The sequence below is a fragment of the Balaenoptera borealis genome (genome assembly GCF_965194805.1).
Source record: "Balaenoptera borealis genome assembly, chromosome: 2".
Taxonomy (NCBI): Eukaryota; Metazoa; Chordata; class Mammalia; order Artiodactyla; family Balaenopteridae; genus Balaenoptera; species Balaenoptera borealis.
In genome coordinates, this window is record NC_138867.1 from 115,299,299 (window position 1) to 115,317,286 (window position 17,988).

The 17,988-nt window shown below is 44.7% G+C and overlaps 1 protein-coding gene across 1 annotated transcript in view; it reads right to left on the reverse strand.

Annotated features, from left to right (window-relative positions):
- Positions 1-17,988, reverse strand: part of TRPC7 (transient receptor potential cation channel subfamily C member 7) — a 69,336-nt gene that overhangs the window by 26,810 nt on the left and 24,538 nt on the right. The window contains exons 3-4 of the mRNA XM_082379663.1: positions 11,249-11,482; positions 5,722-5,986 (exon numbers count right to left, since the gene is read on the reverse strand). Coding sequence (XP_082235789.1) covers positions 5,722-5,986; positions 11,249-11,482 — 499 coding nt within the window. The remainder of the gene's footprint in view (positions 1-5,721; positions 5,987-11,248; positions 11,483-17,988) is intronic.

A 17,988-nucleotide genomic window follows, 5' to 3' on the forward strand; every position in this document is an offset into this window, starting at 1 on the left:
TGAGGGGGGGTGGAGCTGAGTCAGTGCCTTCTGCCCCGGGTGTGCATATGAGTCTCTCTGTAGGGTATGGAAATTTCCCATGACTGTCATGGAAAATAGAAGCTTCTAATTTTGCCTAGCACTGCTGAAGTTCCTTCCATTAAAATGATTCCTGGGGAACAGAATAACCTTAAGAGAGGTATTTTTTGATTAGCAATGTCTCAACCCAGCTATGCTATGAAGCTGACTCCACAACAGCCTGTAGAAAAGATTGGCTGGGATCATCTTTTGAGGGTCAGGGCCTACATTTTTTTTTTTTTTTTGGAATTTAGTTTTGGCTGGGTAGGGTCTTTGTTGCTGCACGCCGGCTTTCTCTAGTTGTGACGAGCGTTGCGGTGCACAGGCTTCTCACTGAGGTGGCTTCTCTTGTTGCGGAGCACGGGCTCTAGGTGCACGGGCTTCAGTAGTTGTAGCATGCGGGCTCAGTAGTTGTGGCTCACGGGCTTAGTTGCTCCGCGGCATGTGGGATCTTTCCGGACCAGGGCTTGAACCCGTGTACTCTGCATTGGCAGGCGGATTCTTAACCACTGAGCCACCAGGGAAGCCCAGGGCCTACATTTAATCTCCAGTCAAAATTAAGTGGGGGAGGCCAAGTTCATCCAAAGAGAAGACCAGGAGCCCATCCTGGGTTATGTTAGAGAGCCCTTCACTTCCCTGCTCTGGGTCCCCTCATTGACCCCAACCCCTCCCATTCTTCTTTGTGTACCTGTCCTGTCATGGTCACCAGTCCGAGTATAGGGAAGGCCACCCTTTTCCTACACATTCTCACCCAGCTGTATTTCATTAGTGAGCCAAGGATTTTTGTCTCTGTTTTTCCAACACTGAAACTAGAGTGCTGGACCTCAAGGTTTCCATATGATCTCTAAGCAGAAAGCCTTTGCCTATGGAACATGTGCATTCCGGCAAAGGTGGCCACAAAACAAAACTGCATAAAGCAAATCCTATTTGTCTACTGACTTCCATGATAAAAATCAAAGGTATGTTCCCATTAAGAACAAAATTTCTAACAGTTGGAATTGAGAACTTTAAGACTTTTTGAAAGAAAATGCATTTTCAGGCGATTTCACCTCCACTTCCTTACGCCCGTCTCAGGACACTTAGATTTTATACTCTGGGAGCATAAAACTGGTCTGCACACCTTCTCCTCCTCACCTCTGGTCATTTGCAGTTTCTAATAGAAGTGACTTAGAGACAATGAGCTGCCAGCTGGTGCCCATCTGCCATGCGCAGGCAGGCCCAGCTCACCACCCAATAACCCGTGCGCACACGTGCCCCTTCTCCTGCTCCTCCCTTCACGCCAGCCCCCGACACTGAAGCAGCTGTGAAACATAACCAGACCTTTGGTTCTGAAGGGAGAGGAGGCTGGAAAGTTGCCTCCTAACTGCTCCTAGGATTTGACTGCAGACCATGCTCTCCGCTGGAATCTGGCTACGTATTCTGACTGCACAGAGCTTGAAATCCTATCAATAACGCACTCACTTAGGTTAACAAGCTCTTTTTGTTTTTCAATGCGCAGAGCTGAGCGTGGTCTGTCTCCCCATCTGAGTAATGATGAGGTAGAATCAGATCAGCATTTCTCACTGTGTGGTCCCAAGACCACCTATATCAGAATCCCCCAGTGGATTGTTTGTGCTGACTTCTAGGCCTACCTGGAAAGGTCGTAACTAGGCTCTCTAAGGGGTGGGGTCCGGGAAGACTCAGGTTTAGCCATCTCCCCGGATGATTCCGGTGTGGTCTGAGAAACACTGGTCTCAGTGAAGACTGTTCATACTGTGTGTTTATTCATACCCTGGGCAGAATTAGTTCAATCTGTCTGTTTTCCTCTACCTCCCCTCAGTGAGGTGTGCCAGGTGGACGGGATGGGAATTTGGGGGTGGGGAGGGAGGTACAGTGATTCTGGAACTGGAACACCCTGGAGGTTAGGGCAGGGCTTGGCTGAGGGTTGTGGGTCTGTTGCTGGTGGAGGAACCTTCTTCTTCTCTTTCCTTTTGTCCCAGGACGTCTCTCCCCCTCCCATTTGGGACAGCACTATAACTGAGGGGGATTCGGGTGGGACTGGCTTTTGTGAGCTGGCCTGGGCCCACACCCCTAGGTGAACAGGGCTCCCGTGAGACAGCTGTCTGTTGGTTCCTAACAGCTGACTTTCAAAGTGGACCCCCTTAGGGACCCAAGCTGTCCTTGAACATGGCTGGGGTGGGGTTGAGGGGGGCAAAGATAGGGGAAGGGTACCCGCAGTGTGCTCCAGCCCAAATTTCCTTTCTGTATCGTTGAGTCTTCTGACTCTATAGAAGCAGTTGAGAGGACCATCTTACCCTAAAGCTATAAATTCCACACACAGAAAGAGGGCGCCCTGGGGGTGGGCCAAAGGGATGATCCTGAGCTGGGCAGGGTGGCCTGGGTGTGGGCTGTTATGAAGCATTCTCCAAGGGAGTCATTGGACTTTATCATCAGCTTTGCTGGCACTCAGAATAGCTCTGAGTCCCCCTGAAGCACGAGAATCCTTTATCCTCATGTGGCTTTTTGCTTATCAAAGAAGATCTCTGGGGGGGTGCGATACGCTCCAGAGAGCAGTCAAAAGGTAAGAGATGACATTTACAAAAATCCATTCTTTCCTCTCCACTTCACCGCTCTGTTGACTGTTTTCCTGTTCAATCAAATCCTATTCACAGCTTCACATCCCATTTTAGGAGTTGCCAAGGCGATAAATATCCTGTCCTTTCTTTACTGTGCTTGCTTCGGCCACGCCTTTTTCTCTCCCTTGCCCATCCTGGAGAGCCTGAATCCTCTTTGGTTGGGTTTCTCACGTCTAGAAAGCTCCATTCAGTTCCCAGCAATGGGACAAGCCAATTGCTTTGGCCCTTCCTCCTGCTGTTACCTTTCCCCATGACTTTTCCTGATCCCAGAGACTCCCTTTATAGATTGGCTGTGCTGTGTCCAGCTGAGAACTGTGGCCTGGACAGCCCTGCTCTTAAGTCATGCCCTTTTTCATTTTTCATGTGTCGTGTGCTACCAACTTTCGGAGGGACTGTGGGCTGACAGTACAGCCTCCTTGTAGGGGGAGCGAAGGGGGATTGCACAGAACACCCAGGGCAGGAGAAATGGGACAGAGGTCCTCATGGTCAGATTCCCAGTCAACTGCTTATCCTACTGCCTCGAATCTGGCTTCCTTTCTCCTGTTGATTCCCTCATTCTTGCTTATGAAGCATTTAGTGAGCAATGCTATGTACAAGACATCGTGCTAGACTGGAAACACAGGAGGGACATCAGGGCCTGACCACAGAGGGTGAGAGTCTCTGTGTATTGACTGACATCTTGACTTGACATCAATAAACAATGCATCCCGCACTGAGTGTGTACAGTTAGCTTTGCCTCTAGCAGATCCAGAGCAAATTTGCTTTTGGGTGATTCAAGCTTATTTCATTCCTTCAACAGTTAATCACTGAGTGTTGGAGTGCTATAAAGTGGTCCAACTGATCCACTAATGCACTTGGCCTGATGTGGTGGACAGTTGGTAGGCTAGGCCCCTGTCCAGAAAGGTCCCATAGAGCCAGTCGGTCCCCAGGTGTCCTTTCTTACAGCTCATCCTGCCCCCTCCTCCTTATTACTCATCGTTTCCATTATGATCACTATTATTCATTGAAGGCTCATTATATGCCAAGCACTATATTCAATCTGATTTCTTCTTTTTGGATCCTTACAACAATCCTGTGAAGCTGGCCATCTTGGTATTCTCACTCCAGAGCTGGGGACATGAATGCCCAGGGGGGTTAAGCACTTGCCCAAGGTCACACAGCCAGTAAGAGGAGAACTCAGACTGAAACCTCGTCTGCCTGAGCCGGGGGCGTGTGGTGTGCTGAGACACAGAGCTAGGCACCCCTCGGGTGCATTTCTCAGCGCTGGCCAGGCACCTGTTCTCTGTGAACACAAACTACTTCTTTGCCTCCGAGAGTAACAGCTTTTGTGCTTCAGCAGCACCAGAGGCCCACCCTTCTGGGCAATTCTCCTCGGGCGGGGCAGCGCTGTCCACGGTTCTGAGCTGAGGGGCGCAGGGTCCATCGCACTTGGTCTGGGTTCTTCGAGTTATGGACCGTCCCTTGAAGGGTGATTTCTCTGGAAGAAGGGTCAAGTGGAGGCCCCTTGCAAGGTGGGACCTGCTCAAGGAGTCTGCACGGTGCAGCTCCGCCACTGTCACTGGCTGGAAAATAAATTCCAGGCCGCTCAAGGGTTCTTGGGGACCAGTGTCCGCAAGTGCTTAGCCCTGTTGGTTCCAGCTGCCATGCTTGTGGCTGGACACCTGACTGTCCTTCCCTCAAGACTCTGGGCGGGAGCCTGATGAAAGCAGGGAGCAGTTCTGGGACCAGGTGAGCCTGGGGCAGGACCTGGACTGGAAACGCTTCTTTATAGAATTGCTTCGTTTATTTGTGAAGGTATTTATGAGCAAGGGTGGGAAGTCTTATTTCCATCTTGCCTGGTGAGGCTCAGATCAATCAAGTGACCTGGCTTAAAGTCATTAGCTACGAAATGCCTATGCCAGTGTAAACTCAGATTTGCCAGATTCTTCTACTAGACCACTGCTCAGTGCTACTGATGGCCCTCCAGGAGACCTCCTGGCGTCCCCTAGAGGGGAGGAGCTCCGGGTCTTTGTGGACATAGGCTCAGTGAGCTCCGACGCCACCCCGTGGGGGAGGCCTTGGCATTGCTTGCTCTGCCTGCAGCAGCTCCTTCTGGGCCCCCGAGTCAGTCGGCCTGACAGCGCCTTGCCTCTCGGTCACACCGCATGCCTCTTGCCTCCCTCACCTGGGCCTTCCCTGCTGCTTCTGAGGCACACGGTGCTGCAGGACTTGCTCGGTGCCCATGCACAGCACTGGTTTGCCCAGCCAGGCACGGAGAGCTGCTGACCTGTGCCCACAGGCAGACCTACCTCCCATGCTGTGCAGATATGGCTTCTCCGGGGGCGGACCTAGAAGTGTAGGTACACTAATGTCCTGTGGAGTGAATTTGATTAATGAAAGACAGCAGATGGAAAAGGTCTGGCTGATAAATTATCTAATTCTATCCTGATGGGCTATTCTGAGATGTAGTACTATATGTCTCACTGTAGAAGTCTGTGATGACCAAGTTGTATGTCTTGGTAGACGGTGGCCAGGTCAGCAACCTGTATGTGCTTTCCCTCCCCCCACACGCCATTTTCTTTTTTCCTTTGATCTTATTTCATTTGGATTACAACTCCCTCTCTCCAGTGAAATATTGGCATGCAAGACCTGCCCAGGGCTTTGTTTTCTAGGTAACATAGGCTAAGCCAATCATAATAGTAATAATTCCTTCCATTTATTTAATTTACTGTGTGGCAGCTAAATCAGCTCATTGAATCCTCACACTGTCCCTATTAAGCGGGTATTATTAGTTGCCTCATTTTAAAGATGAAGAAACTAAGACTCAGAGAAGTTAAGGAACATGCTCATGGCCACACAGCATGTAAGTGGCAAAGTGAGGATTAAACCCAGCTCTTCTGCTTTTCCAACTCCAGAACCTGAACTCGAAACCACCCTTGAATAAAGTTGCCTTTAAGCTTTAGAAATGCCAAGGAAACCTGAGCCTCTGTGAGGAGACACTTGCAAGAGGCTGCCAAGGATCCCTGGGAAGCCCGCAGAGCCCCTCAGGAGAGGGCAAAGGGGTACTCACGTTGTGAACGCTGGGTTGTACTTTGCACCTCGGTAGTAGGAGTACAGATTGAACATCCCAATCATGAAGGCCACAAATACCATGATGAAAATGACCATGAACTTGAAGATGTCTTTCACAGTTCTCCCCAGGGAGATCTGCAGGGGCCCAAAACTCTCGTTGGCCGGCAGGATGTACGCGATCCGAGAGAAGCTCAGCACGACAGCTATCGCATACAGCCCTTCCGATATGATCTGAGGGTCTGAAGGCCACCACTTGTCCCTGGCTAAAAGAAAACCATCTGGGTTACTCACTGGGCAACAGGATCTGCTCTGGAAGAGAAACCAGTTAGGCATCTTTAGAGGCCTCTAACCTCATCACTTGCCATTCCTGCCCTTGTCTTTAAATTAATCCTAATACATCGAAGGTGCCACCCTCCCTCTTGGAACATGCTGGCCCATCTGCCTGGAACACTCTCCCCTCACTTCAATCCCAGTCATCCTTCAAGACTCTGCTCAGGTGTCATCTCTTTCAGGAAGCCTTCTGTGCCCCCCACAGGCTGGGGCAGCCTCCCTGTACCCCTTTCTGCTCCCACGGTATCCCGTGTACCCTCCTGTCATGCACTCACCATGCTGCTTGCTATCCTATCTTCCTTCCCAGTGTTTGAGCTCCACAAGCAGGGGCTGTCCCATTCACAAGGAGGTGGTGGGGAGGAGCACAGACTTAGAGTCAGACAGACCTGAGGTCGAAAGTGGCCTTTCTATGCAGGGGCTGTATGTAAAATATGACTCTCGGCAAGTCAATTAACATTTTTTTTTTTTTGCTTTTAAAATCTTTTATTGTCATTTAAAAAAATTTTAATATTTTAATTTTATTGGAGTATAGTTGATTTACAATGTTGTGTTAGTTTCAGGTATATAGCCAAGTGATTCATGTAGTTATACATATACAGATATTCATTCTGTTTTAGGTTCTTTTCTCATATAGGTTATCACAGGGTAGAGTTCCCTGTGCTATACTGTGGGTCCCCGTCAGTCATCTATCTTATAAATAGTAGTATGTGTATGTTCATCCCATCTCCTGATTTATCCCTCCCCTCCACATTTCCCCTTTGGTAACCATAAGTTTGTTTTTGATATCTATAAGGCTGCTTCTGTTTTGTACATAAGTTCATTTGTATCTTTTTTTAAAAATTAGATTCCACATATAAGTGTTATATGATATTTGTCTTTCTCTGTCTGACTTACTTCACTTAGTATGATAATCTCTAGGTCCATCCGTGTTGCTGCAAATGGCATTATTTCATTCTTTTTTATTGCTGAATAATATTCCATTGTATATATATACCACAACTTCTTTATCCATTCCTCTGTCGATGGACTTTTAGGTTGCTTCCATGTCTTGGCTATTGTAAATAGTGCTGCAATGAACATTTGGGTGCATATATCGTTTCAAATTATGGTTTTCTCTGGATATATTTGGGATTGGGATTGCTGGATCATATAGTAGTTCTATTTTAAGTTTTTTAAGGAAACTCCTTACTGTTCTCCATAGTGGCTGTACCAGTTTACATTCCCACCAACAGGAGGGTTCCCTTTTCTCCATACTCTCTCCAGCATTTATTATTTGTAGACTTTTTGATGATGGCCATTCTGACCTGTGTGAGGTGATACCTCATTGTAGTTTTGATTTGCATTTCTCTTATAATTAGTGATGTTGAGCATCTTTTCATGTGCTTTTTGGCCATCTGTGTGTCTTTTTTGGAGAACTGTCTATTTAGATCTTTTGCCCATTTTTTGATTGGGTTGTTTGTTTTTTTGATATTGAGCTGCATGAGCTGTTTGTATTATATATTTTGGAGATTAATCCCTTGTTGGTTACATCATTTGCAAATATTTTCTCCCATTCTGTGGGTTGTCTTTTGGTTTTGTTGATGGTTTCCTTTGCTGTGCAGAAGGTTTTAAGTTTAATTAGGTCCAATTTGTTTATTTTTGTTTTTATTTTCATTACTCTAGGAGGTGGATCAAAAAAGATTACGGCAATTTATGTCAAAGAGTGTTCTGCCTATGTTTTCCTCTAAGAGTTTTATAGTGTCTGGCCTTACATTTTGGTCTTTAATCCATTTTGAGTTTATTTTTGTGTATGGTGTTAGAGAATGTTCTAATTTCATTCTTTTACATGTAGCTGTCCAGTTTTCCCAGCACCACTTATTGAAGAGGCTGTCCAATTAAATTTTTAAGCCTCATTTTCCCCATCTGCAAATTGGGGATAATATCATCAATGTGGTGAGGATGAAATGAAATCATTTATGTAAAGTGCTTAGCTGGAAAACAAATTGCAGGCCACTCAGGGGTTCCTGGGGACAAGGGTCTGGCACACAGCAGGTGCTGATAAATGTTTGTTAAATGGCTGAATGAAGTCCTAACCACAAGTTTAGCCATAGATCAGAACAAATGAGCTCACACGGGGGCCAGGAATCTGAAGGTTCTTGCCTGAGAAAATGCTCTTGGGTTTTGTTCCTCAGGCAGTGTGTGTCTGCGAGTTGCTCCCTGACTGAGCTAAGGCCCCAAAACTGGTGACCAGTCATCCAGGTTTGCTATGACATCCCTGTTCCAGGTGGCAAGAGTCCTGGGACCTGTCTCGTGCTGGGGAGATTCTGCTTGTGGTCACTGGTGAGGGTCTGAGCTGCCCTGGGTATATTCCTTCAGCAGAGCAAACCTGTGAAGTGTTTCTATTGTAGTTCTAACGGTGCAAGGAGCAGCAGCTTTCTTTAATAAGCTGCCTTCTATGTGCCAAGACATACAGTGATTTTCAAGTGAGGGTAGAACCTTCCTCCTGGGGCAGAGTGTGTGGGGGGCATCTGTGGTTGTCACAGTGACTGGGTAGGAGTCTTACTGGGATGCTAATATCCTGCAATGCTCCAGACAGACCTGTTCCATGAGGACTGCCCTGCTGAACAAGTCAATTGTGCCCCTGTTGAGAAATACTAAGTGCAACTTAAACTGAGAAACATAGAGAAACCTAAATTAGCCCTTACACTTATATTAGCTGTAATTTTCACAACAGCCCTATAGAGGAGGTATTATTACTGCCATTCTAAAGACTGGATTTGGGGTATGGGGTCCTTTTCAGAGCCAGGTAAATGCAGATAGCAAGGATATTACATAGTAATTCTTGGCACCCCAAGGAAGATGGAAGAGAAGAATTTTGTTCTTTATTTTCAAAGCTAGACTCTGTTAAACAATTATAATCATAAAGAGCAGTAAGAGATCTCTAGTAAGGGGAGCCAGGCCTCCATTTGACACAGGCTTTCATGTAGTGCATTCTAAATTATATGCGGAAATATATAAAGTTATAGACTTCATGTTCTCATCAAGGTCATAAAACTCAGAAAGACAAGTAAGGGGAACAAATGTATTTTTCCAATATATCTGTTGCCCTCCATGGATAAATAACACATTTGGATAACATGAAATAGGACTCAGATTCTTCAAACAGACACCAAAAGGAATTCCTTTTTTTCTCTCCCCTATAATTTATCATCTTAAACTTCAGTCGTAATAATAAAAGCCTATAATCTATTAAGATAGATTTAGCTGTTGTCAGACCCTGGTGACCCGGTCAGGACTTTTAGTGAAAAGTACTCTACTTTGACTGGTTTGTAAGAATTTTGATGGGTGTAAAAGCAAACAGCACTTTGATGATTCAGACAAAGGGATTTTCTTCCCCTTGGAGCTGTTTCTAGGAGAAAAATTGCCCTATTGTAACCTGAAAAACACCTGCCTACTTGATGCTGTAGAGGTTGGAAGGGACCATTGCCTGGCTGACCACTAGAGGGCGCTCTGCCTCCATAACTGGGGCACACGCCAACACTTTGAGATGCAAAAGATTTCAAGGGTACAGGGTGGACCACAATGCAGGGGCAATAAAGTGCAAAGCTTTGGGTTGGGTGAGACTTTAATGGGTGAGACTTTAATACAATCCAGAAAAGGAATAGAAGTCACAAGTGAGCAATACTGTGGCTTGAATCACAGCCCTAAGGAAAGTATTCAATGCAGTATCAAGATTCTCTCATCTTTCCTTAACGAACCCTGAGCAGCATAGAAGGGGAAAATATGCAAACCCACGCTTTTAAAATGTCTGGATTTGCTAAACCAACAAACGAAGAGTGGATGATTTGTAATACTACAAGACTCTCCATTTCTTAGTGTGTGTGGGGTTCCCTACCACATTTGCATGTAACATAATCTGCGTAACACAATCTACATTGAATATGGGCAGCAACTCAAGTTTTGTGTTAAGTGGCCAGCCTTCTGGAGATTATTGCTGTACCTGATCATGAAGATTCTGTGGTCATACACACCACGTGGCTTCCATCTAACAGGGACATTTGACATTCAAACTTTTCATGCCACTAGTGAGTGCCTATGAAATGTCCAGCTAATTTACCAGTAACAACAAATATCTATTGTTTCTTCTCCCCACCCATCTTTCTTTTAGTACAGAAGCCACAGTGATTGAGCCAGAAAATGACCCCAGAGGTACTAGTGATAATAACTTGTTACTATTAGTGAGCACTTAATATTTCAGAACACGGTGCAAAATTCTTCATGTGCACTACCTTATTTAACCCTTAAAACAAACTTTCTGACATGTATTATCCCAGTTTTACATATGGGAAAATAGAGGGTCAGAAAAATTAAGTAAACAAGTCCTTACAGTAAGCTACAGAAATAGGATTTGAATCCCGGTCTCTCTAACTCCAAAGCCTGTGAACATAAACACTATACCATTCTGCATCGTTTTCATTTCATGTTGGACCAGGATCCCTTGCTATCCGAGGCAGTACTGTATTTCTGGGAACACTGTAAGCCATGCCATGAAAACCTGTTTCTTCATCTATAAAATAGGAACAACAACAACAACAAAATCCTTTCTGTGGGGCTGTTGCAATGATTGGAGTTTATGGTGTAAAATGTCTATACAGTTCCTGACACCTAGAGGGTCCTTGATAAATGGATGCTTTAACTCTTATTACTAAAAATTCAATCTAGCATCTCACACTGTATGGCCTTGTGGTTTGAAAGAATTAAGGCATCTTCTAAGAACCTATCTTGCCATGAGAAAATAACTTTTGAACTGGGAAAGCAAGACTTATTTTTGCAGAAAATACAGCGATCCAATATGTAAGGAAAAGCTCCTGGATCCACATCAGAAATGAGATTTCTTTAAAAGAAAAAAAAATAAAAGGATCCCACAGAAACGCTCCAAGAACCCTTAGAAAACAAATCCATCCTTTCCAACACAAAACAATTCATTTCTCGTAGTCACTAATTACACGTTCTTTTCAGCTGGTTGTATTGCAGGGACTAGGACTTTCTTGGAGGGTGGCGGGGCGGTCGGTGTCTGCTTTGACAGTAGAAACGACCAAAGTTGGCCCCACCCATGTTACAAACCACAGCTGCGGAACAAGCCACGCTCACGGCCCCTGGCCACGCCCCGGAAGCGCGCGGAGCGGAAGGCGTAGCCTAACACCCCGCCGACTCACCGTAGGTGAAGTAGGCCACTTCTGGCGGGAGTGAGACGTTGTGCAGCGTGTCGTCCTGTACATGCTGGTCCACGTACACCTGGGCCTCGCTGGCCTTCAGGAAGGCCATGAATCTTGCGGTGAAGGAGGCCACGAAGATGGACAGCATTCCGAAATCCAGCAGGTTCCAGAGGTGCAGCACGTACTCCCGCGGCCCCTCCTCCCAGATTTCCTTGCATTCGGACCAAATCATTCCTGCCGGAGAGTGAGAAGGTCAGGCTCATTTTTCATTTCCGGGCGTGTGTGACCATAGGGGGCACGGAGGGAACCAGGGTACAGATGTAAATGTAGGTTCTTTGGAGCTGGGAACGTTGAGAGCAAGCAGCAAACGAAAACATGCCTTCAAAGGCAGATTTATAGTCAGGAAATCCACAGACGGCAAGAATTCGTGCCACCTGTCCCTCTGCTTGCAGATAAACCATCTCCAGGTGTGAGGAGAGAGTTCTCATCCACTGATAGATTCTTAGAGGCAATATAGGAGAAATGTAATGGCTGACATTTATATATTTTAAGAACTGGGAGGTTATAAGGAATCATCCAGTTCTAAACTAAGTATAACGAAACTGAGGTCCAGGACTGGGAAAGGGTTTTCTGAAGGTCCCACCTACGTCCTAGAACCCAGTTCTCCTAACTCCCTGATTAGAATGCTTTCCTTTATATTTCTACGAATGTTTCAGTGAACATTACTTTTGGGTTATTAGTTTTTCTTTTCCTTACTTTTTTATAACTTACTGGATTTTAAAGACATATGTCTTCACTGTTACATGTTGATGTAGAAGTCAACGAGATGTTGCTACTTCCCCCATCCCACCTCTAAGCCAGCCTCCTGAGGTAGCTGAGACTAACAACTGGGTGTGTATCTTTATATACCTGTACTATCCAATATCGTAGCCACTAGTCACATGTGGATACTGAGCAACTGAAATGTGGCCAGTTAAATTGAGGGATGCCGTATATGTAGAATACACACCAGATTTCAAAGACTTTTTACAAAAAATGTAAAATATGTCAACGTTTTAAAATCTGAAATGATATTTTAGATATACTGAGTTAAATAAAATCTCTTATGACTAATTTCATCTCTTTCTTTTTATAATATAGCTATTAGAAAATTTTAAATTAAATGTGTGGCTTATGGTGTGGCTTGCCTTATATTTCTATTGAATACTGCTATTCTCTACCTTTATCTTCACTGATTATTAAAAGTAAATCACTTTAGATTATTAAAAATTATTTGGTAACATTTTGAGCACCTACTATGTGTACATATTATATCTCTTATAATATATACACATTATGTACATGTATGTGTACATATTAACTCCCTCAAATCTTTGTAGTAACCCTATGAAGTACATTCTCTTATTATCCCAGTTTTACAGCTAATATTTCCTTAGACATAGTGAATTGTAATGTGGCCAGAGAGGAGGCAGGAGATCTGAAATTTGAGTCCAGAAGGTTTACCCCTAGAGTCCCATGCTCTTGACCACTATGCCCTTTGCTTCTCCAGGAAATAGAATTGAGTTGAAAGCAGATAATGAAGAAAAAAGACTCTTGACTGTTTTCTAATTAACATCAGAGAGTTTACAGCTACTCAGACGTAGGAAAGATTTGATGCAGAACTAGCCCATTCTGTGTTACACCGTGCTACACTTCACCTGCATACTTAGAAGGTTAATATGGTAAAAGACTCACTAACGGATTGGTTAGTGAAACAATTCCAGCTCATTGACCACATATCCCCTAAAGGTTAACACTGCCAGCCCCTCGGCACTCCCCTGGCTCCGGTGCGTCAGACATGATGGCCTGCCTTCCCGGTTCCTCCTGCCTCTTCCACAGCTGTTTAGAGAGGTTGTGGCTTCGTTTGATGAAACAGATTCTAAGATCTGCATGTCTGTATCAAATTGGAGGGGGACAGCAGGAAGTGTCCCCAAACATTGCAGGTCTGTTTACAAGACTCCCCCCACCACACACACCTTGCTCCCCCCTTTTGTTCCTTAACAAAGCCATACTTCCCAAGCTTACACTTTGAAAATTTTTGTGGTAATTCAGTGAAGTAAAATTTCCTTAACAATGAAATGTACTTTCATCTGTGCTTGTTCAAATAGATATTTAAAATATGTTATTGGAAAAACCATTACAGGCTGGAAAAAAATGTTTGTTGCTTTCCTCTATGCCCCTGCCCCCCAATTAAAATTCCTAATGTCTTAGTGGAACTGCTTTTTGCTGAGCACTAGGAGAATTACAGGCTATCAATTATTTTAATTTAGGAAGCCCTGTTCTACCTTGGTCACTCTTACTGGGTATGTGACCTTGGATAAGTTCCTTGATTTTCTTGAGGTTTTGGGGTAATTTCCAGCACTGAAAACTCTATGAATCTGAAATGCAAATTATTTACAGTAAACTGACTTTTCTGACCAATACAGAGGTTCCTCGTTGGGCATTGCAAATCACTTCCTCCATGGTCCAATGCCCACATCAGTCTTCCTAGATTTACATATTAACTTACCCAGACTAATTTAAATTATTCCAAGTCCATGAGTAAAAGTAGCATGGGCCCAAGGGTTTGAGCAGCAGGAATGCTTAATTAAAAAAGAAATGTGTGAAATTAAGTACTTCAGTGAGTGAAATTAGGTCCCCTGCTTCCAGGGTGCTGAGGGTAGTTCAGCATTTTATATCCAACCTGAGCCCCCTGGACTTTTGCCTCTAGCATGTCAATCAGATGAGTATATAGAGTCCAGGGGCTTAGAGAGTAAGGTTGTTGGGCAGTGGAGCCTCCTTCAGGCAAACTCCCCTTCACTCAGGGATGCCTGGAGCACAGAGAGCATGGTCACTGGTAATTAATGAGGATGGCTAGCAGAAAAACAGGTTGGGAAATGCTGGGAAGCCTTGGGGGAAATGAGTAGCTTTATTTAGACAGGTTCTAAGTAACGGCATGCAGGCTGCTGAGATGGGGCTTGACAGTTCAAAAGGTGGTTCACCCCCCTCCCTGCCTCAGATGCTATTCAGAAGGGATCCCCCTTCAAAGTCCTGTGAGACTTAACTGTGTGCATTCCTTAAATGGTCATAGCCCCTTCCTCTACATAGGGCTTCTCTACACTGTCCCAACGCCCCCTAACCACATCTTGGGAGGCTTGTCTGTTCTTTTGGGTCAACTTCTGACCATTGGGTCAGGATATAGGTGTCCTGTTAACTCACAGGTGGGAGAATATCCCTAGAAGCCCTCAATCCTCAGGCCCTAACATCCAAACACCATCTCAGTGGCAGGTCCTTTGCAACAAATCTGGGCCTCACACACATTCAGGGTTCATTTGTTTTCCAGGCAAGGAGATGATATTAATAGATGCAAAAATTTTCTAAGAAAGCTCATCCCCATCTCTAATTTTAGTAGCTAACCATTGTTGAGTACCTGCTAGGTGCTAGGCCCTGTGCTAACACTTTTCCAACACTAAAGCTTCCGTACAGCTTGATAGGTACTGACTATAATTATCTCCACTGTACAGATGAACAGACTTGTGTATGAAGATGGCAAGTAAATTATCCAAAGTCACACAGGCAGTTCAGGACCTTCTTTCCACTGTGCTGTCGCTCACCATGCCCTCTACTAGGCACAGTCTTACTCTCACTGGTCAGGAACTCATTTACCACTTAACAGACAGTGTTGAGCTCTGACTTTGTGCCAGGCACCATTCTGGGGATACCACAACCAAGAAGATGCTATCCTTCCCCAGCAAGCTCGGTCTAGTGCTGGAGACAGACGTGTCCACAAACAGTAGTGCTATAGGGTGACAGATGCTGTAATAAAAGCGTCCAGGGGACTGTTTGTGGATACACAGTGATAAGAGCAGTCAGTGTTATAATCATGAGACCCAGCAGAGTGTCGGGCAGAACATATATCTGTTGACTGAATGAAGGAGGTGACACCTGGCATGAGGAGCCAGGAGCTAGCTGGGTGAAGGAGCAGGGGCTGAAAGGTGTTGCAGATAGCGGCTGTGGATGTGAGGGAGAACAGGCTGTTCTAGGGGACTGCAAGAGGCTTAGTACGGCTTAGGGTTGGTGGGGGTTGTGGGTGGGGCTGGAGGTCGGCAACAGGGAGGGTTAGTGAAGGCCCAGTAGATCCTGAAAGGCCCTCCTTCAGGCCATGAGGAGGAGGCTGGGTGTCACCCTAAGCTAGTTAGCTCCTAAAGGTGATAAGTGGAGCAGCAACGTGGTCTGACTTGCTGGGAGAAATTTTGGCAGGTTGGCTGGAGTAGTCTACTTGGAAATCTTACCTAGATAAATGAGGAAACCATCAAAAGAATGATTTAGGTGAGGAACACAGCCCATTTGATTTTGCAGTTTTATTCTTGGTCAAACCTAGATGTGTGATTCTGGAGCTAAGACTTAGCACTGCCCTCAAAGAGTTTGTAATCCTTGGTGGGTGACGTGAGGGAGCAGCTTGATCCTCGCATTTTACACATGTGAAAGCTGAAGTTCAGAGAGGCAGAGCCACCAAGGAAGAAGGGACACAGTCAGGACTGGGCTTCTTGATAACCAGTCCCAATCTCTTTCCTTCTCTCCTTCTCTTTAAGTGTATTTTCCTACTGTGCTAGGCATTTACATCTCACTCCATCAATTGAGCTTTCAACTGGGGCATCTGTTTAAGAAAACACTGCCAGGTTCTCTGTAAGAGTTGGGTTGAGAGAGTCTTCATGACATAATTCTCTTCCTAGATGGAGAAATGACATGCGTGGTGAAGAGGCTTCCTGCCCTCCAAGCTCCATGGCTTTGTGCGAACCACTAATGTTGTCCCAGTCCTCTGGTGAGCGTCTGTATAGACACACTCTCCAAGTCACAAGCTGTATTATAAGCTCTTTCCTCTACCCCAGAGTGGCTGCTCATGATACAGGCGGGAAAGATATATTCCTGTGGTATGAACTGATGTTGGAGATTCTCCAGGCAGAAGGATCTGTGATCTCTGGTTCATTTGGTCCTCCCCAAAGCAAGTTGTCTTACAGCTCTAGAGAACACACACGTCTGCTAGCAAATTCACCCCTCCTTCCTCAGTCACGCTCTTCTCTTGGCTTACTTTTTTTTTTTTTTTAAGTTTTTAAAAAATTAATTAATTAATTAATTTTAAAAAATTTATTTGTTTGCACCAGGTCTTTGTTGTGGCTCGTCTGCTCCTTAGTTGCGGCACGTGTACTCCTTAGTTGTGACAGGCAGGCTCCTTAGTCGTGGCTCATTGGCTCCTTGGTTGTGACACACGAACTCTTAGTTGTGGCATGCATGTGGGATCCAGTTTCCTGACCAGGGATCCAACCCGGGCCCCCTGCATTGGGAGCACGGAGTCTTAACCACTGCGCCACTGGGGAAGTGCCTCTTGGCTTCTTTGATACTGTGTCCTGGTTTTTCTTCTACCTTTGCATGTAGTCTTAGGCTCCTTGTGGCTTCCACCTCCTTTGCCCCTGCTTTAAATCTCCTGCATTTACAATCTAGAAGTTTCTCAAAATTCTGCTAGTAATCAAGTAAAGCATATGGAGTTCAGGAAGAATATATTTCTGATTGGGTTTGACCCTTCCACAGAATTGTACAGCAGAAGAGGAACAACCTACATATCCAGTAGGGGTTTGGGGAAGTAATAGAGTATTGTCACACTATGTGGCCATTGAGAGAGGGCCTTGGGAAAACCAGATACCTACATGGAGCAAGATCTAACAGAAGATGAAAAGAATCAACTACAATTTCTATGATTAGAGAAATATTAATATTAATTGAGACAGGCTGGAAACAAAGGAAAGCATGTAGTATTTATTGTCAGAGATGTTAATTGTTAGGAAGAAAAAGAGAAGGGAGAATAGGAGGGCAGTGAGGGTGGACAAACTTGCAATTTTAAACAGGTTGTTTAAAAAAGTCTTCACTTTGAGAAAGAGACTTTTTTCTTTTTTCTTTTTTTCATTCTCAGTTTCTTCTTTTTTAAAATTTATTTATTTTTAAAATTTATTTCTTTATTTTTTAAATTTTCTTATTTTTTTAACATCTTTATTGAGTATAATTGCTTTACAATGGTGTGTTAGTTTCTGCTTTATAACAAACTGAATCAGCTATACATATATCCCCATATCCACTCCCTCTTGTGTCTCCCTCCCACCCTCCCTATCCCACCCCTCTAGGTGGTCACAAAGCACGGAGCTGATCTCCCTGTGCTATGCGGCTACTTCCCACTAGCTATCTGTTTTACATTTGGTAGTGTATATATGTCCATGCCACTCTCTCACTTCGTCCCAGCTTACCCTTCCCCCTCCCCGTGTCCTCAGGTCCATTCTCTATGACTGCATCTTTATTCCTGTCCTGCCCCTAGGTTCTTCAGAACCAATTTTTTTTTTGATTTCATATATATGTGTTAGCATACGGTATTTGTTTTTCTTTTTCTGACTTACTTCATTCTGTATGACAGACTCTCGGTCCATCCACCTCACTACAAATAACTCAATTTTGTTTCTTTTTATGGCTGAGTAATATTCCATTGTATATATGTGCCACATCTTCTTTATCCATTCATCTGTTGATGGACACTTAGGTTGCTTGCATGTCCTGGCTATTGTAAATAGTACTGCAGTGAACATTGTGGTACATGACTCTTTTTTTTGAATTAAAAAAAAAATTATTTATTTATTATTGGCTGTGTTGGGTCTTCGTTGCTGTGCATGGGCTTTCTCTAG